The 18,072-nt window shown below is 44.7% G+C and overlaps 1 protein-coding gene across 2 annotated transcripts in view; it reads right to left on the bottom strand.

Moving 5' to 3' along the window:
- Positions 1–5,666, bottom strand: part of LOC110493278 (kinesin-like protein KIF21B) — a 142,987-nt gene extending 137,321 nt beyond the window's left edge. For both annotated transcript variants that reach the window (XM_036950810.1, XM_036950809.1), the window contains exon 1: positions 5,234–5,666. In XM_036950810.1, the coding sequence (XP_036806705.1) occupies positions 5,234–5,274 (41 nt within the window). In that variant the 5' untranslated portion in view covers positions 5,275–5,666. The remainder of the gene's footprint in view (positions 1–5,233) is intronic.
- Positions 5,667–18,072: the final 12,406 nt, after the last annotated feature.

The following is an 18,072-nucleotide window of genomic DNA, read 5'->3' as shown; positions in this document are numbered from 1 at the left end:
AACCCAGGCTGTGGTCTTAACACACTCCCAAGGCTGTGGTCTTAACACACTCCCAGTCCCTTAACTGCAGAACATAATTCTGACTAGAAATGTGGGAGCAATTACAAGCCATCCATTCATTCTCTGTTATCAGTGGTGCTGGTGTTCCCAGGATTAGTCTCCATGTCGTTAGGAAAACCATCCATTCATTCTCTGTTATCAGTGGTGCTGGTGTTCCCAGGATTAGTCTCCATGTCGTTAGGAAAACCATCCATTCATTCTCTGTTATCAGTGGTGCTGGTGTTCCCAGGATTAGTCTCCCTGTCGTTAGGAAAAACATCCATTCATTCTCTGTTATCAGTGGTGCTGGTGTTCCCAGGATTAGTCTCCCTGTCGTTAGGAAAAACATCCATTCATTCTCTGTTATCAGTGGTGCTGGTGTTCCCAGGATTAGTCTCCCTGTCGTTAGGAAAACCATCCATTCATTCTCTGTTATCAGTGGTGCTGGTGTTCCCAGGATTAGTCTCCCTGTCGTTAGGAAAACCATCCATTCATTCTCTGTTATCAGTGGTGCTGGTGTTCCCAGGATTAGTCTCCATGTCGTTAGGAAAACCATCCATTCATTCTCTGTTATCAGTGGTGCTGGTGTTCCCAGGATTAGTCTCCCTGTCGTTAGGAAAACCATCCATTCATTCTCTGTTATCAGTGGTGCTGGTGTTCCCAGGATTAGTCTCCATGTCGTTAGGAAAACCATCCATTCATTCTCTGTTATCAGTGGTGCTGGTGTTCCCAGGATTAGTCTCCATGTCGTTAGGAAAACCATCCATTCATTCTCTGTTATCAGTGGTGCTGGTGTTCCCAGGATTAGTCTCCCTGTCGTTAGGAAAACCATCCATTCATTCTCTGTTATCAGTGGTGCTGGTGTTCCCAGGATTAGTCTCCCTGTCGTTAGGAAAACCATCCATCGAGAACCACAGGAAGTCATCTTGATCCGTGTCTTTGTTTATATGCTTCAGTCCCCACTTCCTGTCACTACTAATGCTGCTTTCAGTGCCACCCATTAGGAACAGAGTAAACACACACACAGCGATCGGATCACACCAAGAAGAAGAAGAAGAGAATAAAGCATGCATCTATCACCACAGTCATTTAGATACGTATGACAACAGTGGTGTTATGGTTATTACATAACCCAATGTGCTTACTGCATGTTTCTACTGAATGAATATCGGTTAGTGCTTCTACACCTGCATTGCTTGCTGTGTGGGGTTTTAGCCTGGGTTCCTGTACAGCACTTTGTGACATCGGCTGATGTAATAAGGGCTTTATAAATAAATGTGATTGATTGATTGATAGTATTGTTCAACTGCTTGTACTTACAGTAGGCCTATACCTGGTACAGGGTAGCCTGGTACTAACGACATACTGTAAGTGTTACTACCATAGTTACCCAATAATGTCTACGTGCTGAATATTGCAGCTCGGCCCTAAAGAGCTGAGCAGAGACAGATGAACATATAGGTACAGCACCGTAGCTCTTTTGCTGCTGTGTTGACAGGTCATGTCCGGCTCCTACCATGTGTATTGATGCGAAAAGTGTGTGTGAAACATAGCCGAGGGAAGTAGGGGTGCTGAGGATGCTGCAGCACCCCCTGAAAAATAATTAATACAAAATACAAAAATAAATGTAAAAATATTTTTTTTTACACAAAAGTAGTGCACTGGGCCTTTACTAGTATTAATGTCACATATAGCGTGGGCAAAACGAATTATTCAGCATCTCCGCTGGCAAACAATGTAGTTGTATAATTAGGAATCTTGCAGGATTAAATAGTTGGATTAAATAGGATTAAATAGTTGGGATTGTAAGAGTTGTTGCCCTGTGCCTTTCTCTGTGATGGTCATTCTAATAGTTTCCAGAAAGAACAAAACCCTGTGCCTTTCTCTGTGATGGTCATTCTAATAGTTTCCAGAAAGAACAAAACCCTGTGCCTTTCTCTGTGATGGTCATTCTAATTGTTTCCAGAAAGAACAAAACCCGGTCCTTAAACATTTACATCACAAGGTGCAAAGACACAAAACATCCATGTCAAATTAAATCATTTTCTGGATCAAATAACATGGAAAACAACCCTTTTTTTGTGCAGTATTAATTGACCATCCTTACAAACCACTTCATGTAAATGTACAGTGCCTTGCGAAAGTATTCGGCCCCCTTGAACTTTGCGACCTTTTGCCACATTTCAGGCTTCAAACATAAAGATATATAAAACTGTATTTTTTTGTGAAGAATCAACAACAAGTGGGACACAATCATGAAGTGGAACGACATTTATTGGATATTTCAAACTTTTTTAACAAATCAAAAACTGAAAAATTGGGCGTGCAAAATTATTCAGCCCCCTTAAGTTAATACTTTGTAGCGCCACCTTTTGCTGCGATTACAACTGAATGCATTCAACTGAAATGTGTCTTCTGCATTAACCCACCCCCTCATCTTCGGCGCCTGGGGAACAGTGCGTTGCTCAGGGGCAGAACGACAGATTTTTATCTTGTCAGCTTTCGGTTACTGGCCTAATGCTCTAACCACTAGGCTACCTGCGGTCTGTGACCTATGACCCCACCCTAAAGTGGGCCCACTAACCTTGACCCTGTGACCTCACCCTAAAGTAGGCCAACTAACCCTAACCCTGTGACCTATGACCTCACCCTAAAGCGGGCCAACTAACCTTAACCCTGTGACCTATGACCCCACTCTACAGCAGGCCAACTAACCCTAACCCTGTGACCTATGACCCCACTCTACAGCGGGCCAACTAACCCTAACCCTGTGACCTATGACCCCACTCTACAGCGGGCCAACTAACCCTAACCCTGTGACCTATGACCCCACTCTACAGCAGGCCAACTAACCCTAACCCTGTGACCTATGACCCCACTCTACAGTGGGCCAACTAACCCTAACCCTGTGATCTATGACCACACTCTACAGCGGGCCAACTAAGCCTAACCCTGTGATCTATGACCCCACTCTACAGCGGGCCAACTAACCCTAACTCTATTACCTATGACCCCACCCTACAGCGGGCCAACTAACCCTATCTCTGTGACCTATGACCCCACTCTACAGCGGGCCAACTAACCCTAACCCTGTGACCTATGACCCAACTCTACAGCGGGCCAACTAACCCTAACTCTATTACCTATGACCCCACTCTACAGCGGGCCAACTAACCCTAACTCTGTGACCCCACTCTACAGCGGGCCAACTAACCCTAACTCTGTGACCCCACTCTACAGCGTGCCAACTAACCTTAACTCTATGACCTATGACCCCACTCTACAGCGGGCCAACTAACCCTAACCCTGTGATCTATGACCCCACTCTACAGCGGGCCAACTAACCCTAACCCTGTGATCTATAACCCCACTCTACAGTGGGCCAACTAACCCTAACCCTGTGATCTATGACCCCACTCTACAGCGGGCCAACTAACCCTAACCCTGTGACCTATGACCCCACTCTACAGTGGGCCAACTAACCCTAACCCTGTGACCTATGACCCCACTCTACAGCGGGCCAACTAACCCTAACCCTGTGATCTATAACCCCACTCTACAGTGGGCCAACTAACCCTAACCCTGTGACCTATGACCCCACTCTACAGTGGGCCAACTAACCCTAACCCTGTGATCTATGACCCCACTCTACAGCGGGCCAACTAACCCTAACTCTATTACCTATGACCCCACTCTACAGTGGGCCAACTAACCCTAACCCTGTGACCTATGACCCCACTCTACAGCGGGCCAACTAACCCTAACTCTATGACCTATGACCCCACTCTACAGCGGGCCAACTTCCCAATATGAACAACAGATGAACAATGAACAACCAGCGGCACCCACTTATTTTCACTGTTTTGAAAAGACTGAACTAAAGCTACTTCCTCTTTATGTCATTTTGGCAAAGCACAAAGGGAGGCAACAGACAGACAGACTACATCCCAAATAACACCTTATTCACTACATTGCGCACTACTTTTGACCAGAGCTCTATGAGCCCTACCCTACTGCATAGGGAATAGGGTGCCATTTGGAACGTACAGTGACTACAGGCTACAAGCCTTGTTACCAACACCAACCACACATGGGGCACCAGCTGGGGAAATGGGGCCATCAATATCATGGTTGACTTCAAAGGGTGGCTGCACCATTTTATCACTGCCCTGACCCACCCCCCGGAGACTGTTAGACAATGGACAGACACACCACCGGGCTGAGCAGGCTGGCTGCGACTCGGTTAGCGCGCGCAACAATACACAGACAGAGAATGAGAATACAGTACTCACATACAATTACTGAAGTCATGCCTCCTCACATCACTACTAGTACTGTGTGCTATGTATTCTACATCCACTTAGCTACATCATAAAGGTCTAACAAAGGTGGGTGATAGCCGACACTGTGATTTATAATGCCCAGCTATGGTGCAAACATTTATCAGCAATCATGTCCAATATTCATCAATAACCTCATTTCCTCACCCCCAAGTCCCATGCCTTCAGGTTGTCAACAAAGGCAGCTGTGTAAATGTGAAGGACATTGCTTTGAGGAAGTGCATCACCTCCATCTCTTTGTGATTCTCCGACTTAACCGAAGCACATTTCTGCAACGTCTGGTGCGAGTTTTGAGGGAAAGCAATGATGTTGTAACAATGTAACGACTACAACATAATGCAATAGCAACCAATATGCACGGCATGGAGACCTCACATGGACAAAATGTGATATTATTGTGACTGACAGAAACGCCCCATGGATACCGCGCCCGCACCTGGATAACTGGGCTTTCAGAATGACACAACCACCATGATTATCAACCATTACTATTAAGCCCAACAGCATAATAGCATGACTGATCTACTTAACCCTACACCTATATGAAGACATGCTCGCTCGTGCGTTGCATTATCTGCTGTGTGTAGGCAAATGGAACGCCACCCGTACGTACGTGGCAAAAACAAGGCACATTCTCTAACTGTACTGATAATAACGCAGTTATTAGTCTACTATAGTCCACATATGGAGCGCTAAATAATACCCGTGAATACTTCTTGGGCGCACATGTTAGGGAATCAATTAATGAATAGACCGGGAACAGAGACACATAGAGACAGACAAGACACACAATGCGCTCTGCAAAGGTCGGCAGAAATCTTTGAGTGGGCTTTCAGGATCACTGAGGGGCTTACCTTAAAGAGACCTTCACCGAGCAGTCGTTTTGGCTCACCATTCTATCCTCTTTCTTTCCGTTTTTCCCTATGTGCAAAAGTCTCTGAACCGTGTCAGTCAGAGTTAGGTTAGTGCGTAAAAATACAGTGTTGCATCAACAAAAAAGCCTTTGGAGCAAATGCGTAAATCAGGATAGAATCGCCAGCCGTGGTGCTGTCATTATAACCTGCCGTGGGTACTCGCGCTACGATCAGCATCTGTGCCTGTCCTTGCTCTGGTCACTCTCATATCTAGGCTACACCTCCGGCCCTCTGTCACATCGCACTCTATCACAAGCTTTTCTTCTTCTTTCGCTCGCCACTGCTACATCCTGTCATACTGTGTGAGAACCGTTTTTCGGCGCTCATCCGAAAGCACACCGTCGCAGCCTGCTCAACGTGTGTTTGTGTTGTTGTCGGTCTCACATTGAATGTGAAGAACGAGTGAGAAGCGCAAGGGGGAGGGTGTAATCGCATTCGATTGACAGGCGCTTAGCCACACAGATCAAACACTCCCACCCCGGTCCCACTTAATAGACCAATTAGGGAGTTTGGCGTCTCCGATGGCGTGTGTGTTTATTTTAATTGTATTTTATTTTACCTTTATTTAACCAGGTAGGCTAGTTGAGAACACCTTTATTTAACCAGCTAGGCCAGTTGAGAACAAGTTCTCATTTACAACTGCGACCTGGCCAAGATAAAGCGTAGCAGTTCGACACATACAACAACAGAGTTACACATGGAGTAAAACAAACATACAGTCAATGATACAGTAGAAAAGTAAATACAATATAGCAAGTAAAACATTGGAATGGTTTATTTGCAGTGGAAGAATGTGCAAAGTAGAGAAAGTTGCAAAGGAGCAAAATAAATAAATAAATACAGTAGGGAAAGAGGTAGTTGTTTGGGCTAAATTATAGATTTGCTATGAACAGGTGCAGTAATCTGTGAGCTGCTCTGACAGCTGGTGCTTAAAGCTAGTGAGGGAGATAAGTGTTTCCAGTTTCAGAGATTTTTGTAGTTCGTTCCAGTCATTGGCAGCAGAGAACTGGAAGGAGAGGCGGCCAAAGGAAGAATTGGTTTTGGGGGCGACCAGAGAGATATACCTGCTGGAGCGCGTACTACAGGTGGGTGATGCTATGGTGACCAGCGAGCTGAGATAAGGGGGGACTTTACCAAGCAGGGTCTTGTAGATGACCTGGAGCCAGTGGGTTTGGCGACGAGTATGAAGCGAGGGCCAGCGAACGAGAGCGTACAGGTCGCAGTGGTAGGTAGTATGTGAGGCTTTGGTGACAAAACGGATGGCACTCTGATAGACTGCATCCAATTTGTTGAGTAGGGTGTTGGAGGCTGTTTTGTAAATGACATCGCCGAAGTCGAGGATTGGTAGGATGGTCAGTTTTACAAGGGTATGTTTGGCAGCATGAGTGAAGGATGCTTTGTTGCGAAATAGGAAGCCAATTCTAGATTTAACTTTGGATTGGGGATGTTTGATGTGAGCCTGGAAGGAGAGTTTACAGTCTAACCAGACACCCAGGTATTTGTAGTTGTCCACATATTCTAAGTCAGAGCCGTCCAGAGTAGTGATGTTGGACAGGCGGGCAGGTGCAGGCAGCGATCGGTTTAAGAGAATGTTTTTAGTTTTACTTGTATTTAAGAGCAATTGGAGGCAACGGAAGGAGAGTTGTATGGCATTGAAACTCACCTGGAGGGTTGTTAACACAGTGTCCAAAGAAGGGCCAGAAATATACAGAATGGTGTGTGTGTGTGTGTGTGTGTGTGTGTGTGTGTCTGCAGGGTGGTAACAAGGTCACATCTGAGGCCCGTTAACCAGTCATAAGGTGAGGGAATGTTACCATGTCTGAGAGGCAGGATCAAGGGTCACAGCTTAAACACCATCGGGGTCAAAGGTATCCATAGTTAGGGAAGTAGTCCTATAGTGACTTGCAGACAGGTAATGCTAAAATAAAAAATTATGAGTGACTTTCTCCACCCCTGATAACATGACACATGACAAGCACAGAATAAACTGTGATATGCCTTTAGTGACTAGTGGCATATGGTTTTGAGTAAAAAGAGTGAGTCTATCCACTAGCAGTAAAATAGTAATAGCAACAATACACATTATAATCATGTATCACGTTATATTAGACTTGCGTTATTTTAAGAGAGTGAGGTTTTATTGACTGGAATCGCGATAGTGTTCTACTCTCTGCTGTGTTTCTGGTAAAGAGGAGCTGCCTGGAGGAAGTGACTTTGTGCCATGGTTCCTTCCTGGTTTCAGTCACAATTCTTCAAAAAAGGAAATTGAAATCCTGTCTCTTTCTCTCTCTCTTCCTCGCTATCTCTCCCTTTTTTTTCTTGGCCTCTCTTTCTCTCTCTCGTTCTCCCGCTCTTTCGCTCTCAATTTCATTTCATTTCAAGGATCTCTCTCTCTCTCTGACAGGACAGAAAAACACAAGACAAGCCATGAGCCTCTGACCTCTACTGTCTCTTTACAGACTAAGTCTTCCACAGTCGCTCCCCTCCATTCACGTTCTCCTCTGTTTCCTCTCTTTCATTTCCTCTCTCTTCTGCAGGTCACCTCCTGGCTGTTGTGACTGTAGTGAATGATTGGAATTGTAACCACAGATTTCCTCTTCGTCTGAAGAGGAGTAACAAGGATCGGACCAATACGCAGCGTGGTAAGTGTCCATGTTTTAATAGTATAAACTGAACACGACAGAATACAAAATAACAAAGTGGATATAAACGAAACAGTCCCGTGTGGCACAAACACTGACACAGGAAACAAACACCCACAAACCAACAGTGAAACCCAGGCTACCTAAGTATGATTCTCAATCAGAGACAACTAACGACACCTGCCTCTGATTGAGAACCATACTAGGCCGAAACAGAAACATAGAAATGCAAAACATAGACTGCCCACCCCAACTCACGCCCTGACCATACTAAATAAAGACAAAACAAAGGAAAATGAAAAGGTCAGAACGTGACAGTACACCCCCCCCCCCCCCCCCCCCCCCCTCCAGAGGTGCGGACTCCGGCCACAAATCCTGAACCTATAGGGGAGGGTCTGGGTGGGCGTCTGTCCGTGGTGGCGGTTCTGGCGCCGGACGTGGATCCCACTTCACCAAAGTTCTGGTGCGCCTCTTCGCCCGCCTCCGTGTTCTCTTTAAAGCGGCGACCCTCGCCACCGACCTTGGACTGGGAACCCTAGACATGGGTCCCGAATGGACAAGGGATTCCGGCAGCGCCGGACAGGCGGGAGACTCCGGCAGCGCCGGACAGGCGGGAGACTCCGGCAGCGCCGGACAGGCGGGAGACTCCGGCAGCTCCGGAGTGAAGGGCGATTCTGGCATCGCCTGGCTGACTGGCGGCTCTGGCAGTTCCTGGCTGGCTGGCGGCTCTGGCAGCTCCTGGCTGGCTGGCGGCTCTGGCAGCGCCTGGCTGGCTGGCGGCTAGCGACACTTGCCCCTGATTGAGAACCATACTAGGCCAAAACAGAAACCTAAACATAGGAACACAAAACATAGACTGCCCACCCCAACTCACGCCCTGACCATACTAAATAAAGACAAAACAAAGGAAAATAAAGGTCAGAACGTGACAGGAATGCTAGAATCTAGGGCCATTTCTGACCTTTAGAATGGTTGACTACACACCAGAATGATTTGGCAGTGAGGACGTTCTGCATTAACCAGGCTCACGCAACTCACGTGGTACACTGTGACACACTGGTCTGTGACACACTGGTCTGTGACACACTGGTCTGTGACACACTGGTCTGTGACACACTGGTCTGTGACACACTGGTCTGCACAGGAGTCTGTTGTAAATGCAGTATTCACACATAAATAGTCTGAGTTTTGATTGGTTCTCTCCAAGTTGTTTTCTTTCCTGGGAGGTTGAGACCTCTCGTTATCTGGATTTGAAAATCTAACCGTTGTCATGGAAGGCGGTGGCGCTCGGGGGCTGTGTGTTTCATGAGAAAGACACAGAGAACAACCAATCAGTAAAAAAGTGCAGCTCCCTTCATTATCGTCGGCTCGTGCCTACAACATCAAGGAGCCTTTCCAGACTATTCACCTCATTTCAATGGAAATATGGGCGGGGTCTTTCTAGTTTTTTTTTGTGGTGGACTTCCTGTTAAGCATTGCCGGGAAATAGTTCCCAATTAGCTAGCTAGCTAACTCAGTATCGCATCTCACAACTTTTCAAACATGGATTCACACAAAACAGGCATTTTATGTTGCGTAAGGGGATGCCACAATAACTGGCAGATCAGGCATTTTATGTTGGGTAAGGGGATGCTTGACATCATGTGAAAATCAAAAGAAATCAGCCAATACAGAAAAAAAAAAAATGTAGGCCTTCACAAGTCTGGTTCATCCTTGGGAGCAATGTCCGTAGGTACCACGTCTGCAGGTATCACGTTCATCTGTACAAACAATAGTACGCAAGAATAATCACCATGTGAACATGCAGCTGTCATACCGCTCAGGAAGGAGACGCGTTCTGTCTCCTAGAGATGAACGTACTTTGGTGTGAAAATTGCAAATCAATCCCAGAACAACAGCAAAGGACCTTGTGAAGATGCTGGAGGAAACAGGTACAAAAGTATCTATATCCACAGTAAAAACGAGTCCTATATCGACATAACCTGAAAGGCCGCTGAGCAAGGAAGAAACTGCTCCAAAACCGCCATAGAAAAGCCAGGATACAGTTTGCAACTGCACATGGGGACAAAGGTTGTACTTTTTGGAGAAATGTCCTCTGGTCTGATGAAACAAATATAGAACTGTTTGGCCACATTGACCATCGTTATGTTTGGAGGAAAAAGGGGGAGGCAAGCCGAAGAACACCATCCTAACTGTGAAGAACGGGGGTGGCAGCATCATGTTGTGGGGGTGATTTGCTGCTGGAGGGACTGGTGCACTTCACAAAATAGCATCATGAGAATCGAAAATTCTGTGGATATATTGAAGCAACATCTCAAGACATCAGTCAGGAAGTTAAAGCTTGGTCGCAAATGGGTCTTCCAAATGGACAATGACCCCAAGCAAAGTTGTGGTAAAATGGCTTAAGGACAACAAAGTCAAGGTATTGGAGTAGCCATCACAATGCCCGACAAAGCCCAACCTCAATTCTATAGAAAATTTGTAGGCAGAACTGAAAAAACAACCTGACTCAGTTACACCAGCTGTGTCAGGAGGAATGGGCTAAAATTCACCCAACGTATTGTGGGAAGCTTGTGGAAGGCTACCCGAAACGTTTGACCCAAGTAAAACAATTTAAAGGCAATGCTACCAAATACTAATTGAGTGTATGTAAACGTATGACCCACTGAGAATGTGATGAAAGAAATAAAAGCTGAAATAAATAATTCTCTCTACTATTATTCTGACATTTCACATTCTTAAAATAAAGTGATGATCCTAACAGTCTTAAAACAGGGAATTTTTACTAGGATTAAATGTCAGGAATTGTGAAAAACATGCTGTCACGCCCTGGCCATAGAGGCTTTTTATTCTCTATTTTGGTTAGGCCAGGGTGTGACTAGGGTGGGCATTCTATTTCCTTTTTTCTATGTTTTGTATTTCTATGTCTTGGCCTGGTATGGTTCTCAATCAGGGACAGATGTCTATCGTTGCATATGAAGAGATCTATGCAAGACTAAAAAAAACACCAATCAAGAGTTATGCTTAGATAATAAGGTAGAGCTGACAGAGAGCTTTACAAGACACACAATATTGGAACTATTTAAAAACACAGAAGTATTAGGCACCTAGATACCACATAGATGAACATCTTTGGAGCACACAATTAGTCTGCCTGACTGGAACTTATCTACAATCCTTGGCAGCATGTGTGTGAAATAGAACGCCTTCAGTTTAGGGATAATATCACCACAGAACTTCACGTCGAAAACAACCTGCTCGGAAGGAGCCCAGAGAAGCAGTTTGCATCACCTGCAGGTAGAACCCATGGGTTCTATTAGGTTTCAGCTGAGGAACCCCATCCACCAGCTTCACGTCGGTGAGTTTGCCAGAGAACCGGAGTTAGAGATGGAGAAGCGGCCGGGGTGCTGTCATAGAACTCGGCACGTGGTTTGTGACGTGTGAAACAGATCTCGCTCAACCTTTTTTGGAGCTAAATCCCGCTGCGTCCCAGAGTTCCACTGGCCTTGCTCATCTGTACAGGACACCCCTGTCAATCCTCCATTCACAGCATTCTGCACCGTCAACAAAACACTACTGTTAGAATAGTCAATTACAGTACAGAATGCCTGTTTACATGGTGTTCACAGCTGACTAGTTTACACAGTCTCCTTTTAACTAGTAGGTTTAGGTCATGTTGGTCATTTCCTATTTGACTGTAAAACTCACCGTGATTCTGATGCTCTCTCTTTGCCATTCGAGATTAGACTGATATACTTCTACAATGAACCTGTCACGGCAGATTTCCTCCTCTTCGTCCGAAGAGGAGTAACAAGGGATCGGACCAAAACGCAGCGTGGTACATGTTCGCCATTTTAATGGAAAAACCGAACACTACAAAACAACAAAGTGCCAACCGTGACGCTAATGAACCACTGTGCTAACAAGCAACATAGACAATCACCCACAACCGTGACGCTAATGAAACACTGTGCTAACAAGCAACATAGACAATCACCCACAACCGTGACGCTACTGAAACACTGTGCTAACAAGCAACATAACATAGACAATCACCCACAACCGTGACGCTAATGAAACACTGTGCTAACAAGCAACATAACATAGACAATCACCCACAACCGTGATGCTAATGAACCACTGTGCTAACAAGCAACGTAACATAGACAATCACCCACAACCGTGACGCTAATGAAACACTGTGCTAACAAGCAACATAACATAGACAATCACCCACAACCGTGACGCTACTGAAACACTGTGCTAACAAGCAACATAACATAGACAATCACCCACAACCGTGATGCTAATGAAACACTGTGCTAACAAGCAACATAACATAGACAATCACCCACAACCGTGATGCTAATGAACCACTGTGCTAACAAGCAACGTAACATAGACAATCACCCACAACCGTGACGCTAATGAAACACTGTGCTAACAAGCAACATAACATAGACAATCACCCACAACCGTGATGCTAATGAAACACTGTGCTAACAAGCAACATAACATAGACAATCACCCACAACCGTGATGCTAATGAACCACTGTGCTAACAAGCAACGTAACATAGACAATCACCCACAACCGTGACGCTAATGAAACACTGTGCTAACAAGCAACATAACATAGACAATCACCCACAACCGTGATGCTAATGAAACACTGTGCTAACAAGCAACATAACATAGACAATCACCCACAACCGTGATGCTAATGTCCCACTGTGCTAACAAGCAACATAACATAGACAATCACCCACAACCGTGACGCTACTGAAACACTGTGCTAACAAGCAACATAACATAGACAATCACCCACAACCGTGATGCTAATGAACCACTGTGCTAACAAGCAACGTAACATAGACAATCACCCACAACCGTGATGCTAATGTCCCACTGTGCTAACAAGCAACATAACATAGACAATCACCCACAACCGTGATGCTAATGTCCCACTGTGCTAACAAGCAACGTAACATAGACAATCACCCACAACCGTGAGGCTAATGAAACACTGTGCTAACAAGCAACATAACATAGACAATCACCCACAACCGTGACGCTAATGAAACACTGTGCTAACAAGCAACATAACATAGACAATCACCCACAACCGTGACGCTAATGAAACACTGTGCTAACAAGCAACGTAACATAGACAATCACCCACAACCGTGACGCTAATGAAACACTGTGCTAACAAGCAACGTAACATAGACAATCACCCACAACCGTGAGGCTAATGAAACACTGTGCTAACAAGCAACATAACATAGACAATCACCCACAACCGTGACGCTAATGAAACACTGTGCTAACAAGCAACATAACATAGACAATCACCCACAACCGTGACGCTAATGAAACACTGTGCTAACAAGCAACATAACATAGACAATCACCCACAACCGTGACGCTAATGAAACACTGTGCTAACAAGCAACATAACATAGACAATCACCCACAACCGTGACGCTAATGAAACACTGTGCTAACAAGCAACGTAACATAGACAATCACCCACAACCGTGACGCTAATGAAACACTGTGCTAAGAAGCAACGTAACATAGACAATCACCCACAACCGTGACGCTAATGAAACACTGTGCTAACAAGCAACGTAACATAGACAATCACCCACAACCGTGACGCTAATGAAACACTGTGCTAACAAGCAACATAGACAATCACCCACAACCGTGACGCTAATGAAACACTGTGCTAACAAGCAATGTAACATAGACAATCACCCACAACCGTGACGCTAATGAAACACTGTGCTAACAAGCAACATAACATAGACAATCACCCACAACCGTGACGCTAATGAAACACTGTGCTAACAAGCAACATAACATAGACAATCACCCACAACCGTGACGCTAATGAAACACTGTGCTAACAAGCAACATAACATAGACAATCACCCACAACCGTGACGCTAATGAAACACTGTGCTAACAAGCAACATAACATAGACAATCACCCACAACCGTGACGCTAATGAAACACTGTGCTAACAAGCAACATAACATAGACAATCACCCACAACCGTGACGCTAATGAAACACTGTGCTAACAAGCAACATAACATAGACAATCACCCACAACCGTGATGCTAATGAAACACTGTGCTAACAAGCAACATAACATAGACAATCACCCACAACCGTGACGCTAATGAAACACTGTGCTAACAAGCAACATAACATAGACAATCACCCACAACCGTGATGCTAATGAACCACTGTGCTAACAAGCAACATAACATAGACAATCACCCACAACCGTGATGCTAATGAAACACTGTGCTAACAAGCAACATAACATAGACAATCACCCACAACCGTGACGCTAATGAAACACTGTGCTAACAAGCAACGTAACATAGACAATCACCCACAACCGTGACGCTAATGAAACACTGTGCTAACAAGCAACGTAACATAGACAATCACCCACAACCGTGACGCTAATGAAACACTGTGCTAACAAGCAACGTAACATAGACAATCACCCACAACCGTGACGCTAATGAAACACTGTGCTAACAAGCAACGTAACATAGACAATCACCCACAACCGTGACGCTAATGAAACACTGTGCTAAGAAGCAACGTAACATAGACAATCACCCACAACCGTGACGCTAATGAAACACTGTGCTAACAAGCAACGTAACATAGACAATCACCCACAACCGTGACGCTAATGAAACACTGTGCTAACAAGCAACATAGACAATCACCCACAACCGTGACGCTAATGAAACACTGTGCTAACAAGCAACATAACATAGACAATCACCCACAACCGTGACGCTAATGAAACACTGTGCTAACAAGCAACATAACATAGACAATCACCCACAACCGTGACGCTAATGAAACACTGTGCTAACAAGCAACATAACATAGACAATCACCCACAACCGTGACGCTAATGAAACACTGTGCTAACAAGCAACATAACATAGACAATCACCCACAACCGTGACGCTAATGAAACACTGTGCTAACAAGCAACATAACATAGACAATCACCCACAACCGTGACGTTAATGAAACACTGTGCTAACAAGCAACATAACATAGACAATCACCCACAACCGTGACGCTAATGAAACACTGTGCTAACAAGCAACATAACATAGACAATCACCCACAACCGTGACGCTAATGAAACACTGTGCTAACAAGCAACATAGACAATCACCCACAACCGTGACGCTAATGAAACACTGTGCTAACAAGCAGCGTAACATAGACAATCACCCACAACCGTGACGCTAATGAAACACTGTGCTAACAAGCAACGTAACATAGACAATCACCCACAACCGTGACGCTAATGAAACACTGTGCTAACAAGCAACGTAACATAGACAATCACCCACAACCGTGACGCTAATGAAACACTGTGCTAACAAGCAACGTAACATAGACAATCACCCACAACCGTGACGCTAATGAAACACTGTGCTAACAAGCAACATAACATAGACAATCACCCACCACCCACAATGACAAAACAGGCTACCTAAATATGGTTCCCAATCAGAGACAATGACTAACACCTGCCTCTGATGGAGAACCATATCAGGCCAAACACAGAAACAGACAAACTAGACATACAACATAGAATGCCCACTCAGATCACACCCTGACCAAACACAATATAGAAACATACAAAGCAAACTATGGTCAGGGCTTGACAGAGCCATTTAAACCATTAACCGTGTGTGCATGTTGTAATAGTTAACGTTATCAGTTCTGGTCAGTGATATGGTATCATCACAAGTAGCTAGCTAGCGAAGTAACTAGCTAACGTCAAACATATCAGTCATACAAAGGCTAATCATTAAAAGCGAGCTAGCTATCTTCCATAGTATTGCAACTGCGTGACTGCAAGACTTCCCCTGCCCTGCAACACATGAACACCCTGCAGTCTCCACCGTGCCGACAGATGATACAAGAACCCAGGCAGAATGATGGCGTGTTTTGCTCTGACTGGGCTGGACATCTGCTTTGAGGAACACCAAGTTGTCATCCTCAAGACAGCGAATAAGCACCTGTCCAACTTTTTACGTTGTGGAGGTATTGACATGCCTCTGTGCTTTCAGAGATCCTCATCTGTGACCCCATCCACACCAAGAGACGAGACAAAATAATTGAAGATGTCTTCGTAGGCGATATGTGGGCATTTTATCATATCTTCCTCCCACGGATAAATAATCTGCTGATGTGGCACAGACTTGCCATTCGACTTTGAAAGGTTTTTCTCGATATGATCTCACAGCATTTTGAGTGAGCTAGCTAACGAGCTAGCTAACGAGCTAGCTAACGAGCTAGCTAACGTTCGCAAAATGTCAAGTACGCCACAACGGATGTTCTCCACAAAACAGAACGTTCGGACATTGTTTTGTTTCTGGGTTCTTAAATAAGGTGAATAAGGTCAGGAGAACTTGGGAGTTTGGTGTCAGACAGATAAGTGCTGCATGTGTTCTACTTTCCAAAATGTGATTTCCTCTGTCTGATTTCGGCTTCAAAAACCATCCTGATTTCAACCTGCTTATGATTCATCTTCTACAGAAACCAAACATGTCCTAAATCCTTTCCTCATCCTCCGTGACTCATGTTCAAGGGATCCAATCCCATCCGACACGTTATAATTTTGTACTGACACCATATCTGGGATGAAATGCATACGTCACATAAAATGGCCTGATTTCCAATCCAGCTTGCTGTGAAAGCAGCAGCACAGTCAGTATGATTCATCACTTCAATTCAACATGACATTTCTTCTGATTCTACTATTCCTTGATTGGTTTTTCAAGAAGACAAGTTAGGGGACAACATTTTGGGTAAATATAGAATAGAATAGAGAGTTAAAACAAAACAAGGGTGAGGAACTACCTTAACATTTAGTTGTAAAAGACTGAACAAGGGGAAGGGATTTCTGGGATTCGATAATGGCGTTATGAGAGAAAGTCGGAGAATGAAAGAATTAGCTCTACGGTCTTGATAAAACAAAGCCTTTTCTCTGGGTCTCATACTGTGAGCTGGGGAGCTTATGTTGGTTGGGTCCACCAGGGACCGGGTGGTTGTAATTTACAAGGGGTGGTGATCTAGGATCAGTTTTTCCTTTTAAATCATAACAAACTAGATTATATGAACAGGAGGGACCTGATCTCAGATCAGCACTCCTACTCTGAGACATTTTGCTTTGATGGTTCCAGCAGGGACAACCAGATGGTTGTAGTGGTCCTGGAGGGCTAAACCATAGCTACACACATACATAGTTTCATGACAGCGCAGGATTCCTGGGTAGGTGACCATTCAGTAATAGGAATCAGCCACAGTCCTCCAGCCTGAGGGAACAAGCTGCTACTGACACCAGTGTACACACCAGTGTACACACCAGGGTACACACCAGGGTACACACCAGCGTACACACCAGCGTACACACACATTATGCACAAATTATAACACACAGACACACACTCAAACACTCACATATACATAGACAGACTCGTGCTGTATACTCATATACTCTATACACACACACACAGACAGACACACACATAGACAAACTCGTGCTGTATATGTATTCACACTCATATACTCTATATATACACACACACAGTGTCTCTAGACACAAAGTTGTGCAGTTTTCCACCACATTCTGTCAGCCACAGCTGTCAGTGCATGTTAGTGTACGATGCCCACTACCCGTCAGCTACAGGTGACTGACTACCTACGTGCTTTACACCAACAGCCAGCCCATTTCATAACAGTCTGTGTGTTGTGAAAGATACTGTACAACAACAACAAGGTACAACAGTTTATGTGTGTCGAAATTGCATTTGAAATTCACAGAGATATAAGCCTTCAATGTTGTAATAATGGCTAAACAATGCATGCCAAGCTGCACGGTATATTCACAACACCACACTGCATAAGGTTGTTGGACTGAACATGAAAATAAAGTCCCAGCCTCACATTTATTTTGGTCAGAGACACATTTGCAAAAATACACCATTAGTATTTACAGTAATTACACAACATCAAACTTCCTGCACACAAGCTCTTTACTGATTGCCTTCCTCTGAAATCATCCTGTATA

This window comes from Oncorhynchus mykiss, chromosome 17 (assembly GCF_013265735.2).
Source record: "Oncorhynchus mykiss isolate Arlee chromosome 17, USDA_OmykA_1.1, whole genome shotgun sequence".
Lineage (NCBI taxonomy): Eukaryota > Metazoa > Chordata > Actinopteri > Salmoniformes > Salmonidae > Oncorhynchus > Oncorhynchus mykiss.
This window is presented reverse-complemented; position numbering and strand designations above follow the sequence as displayed.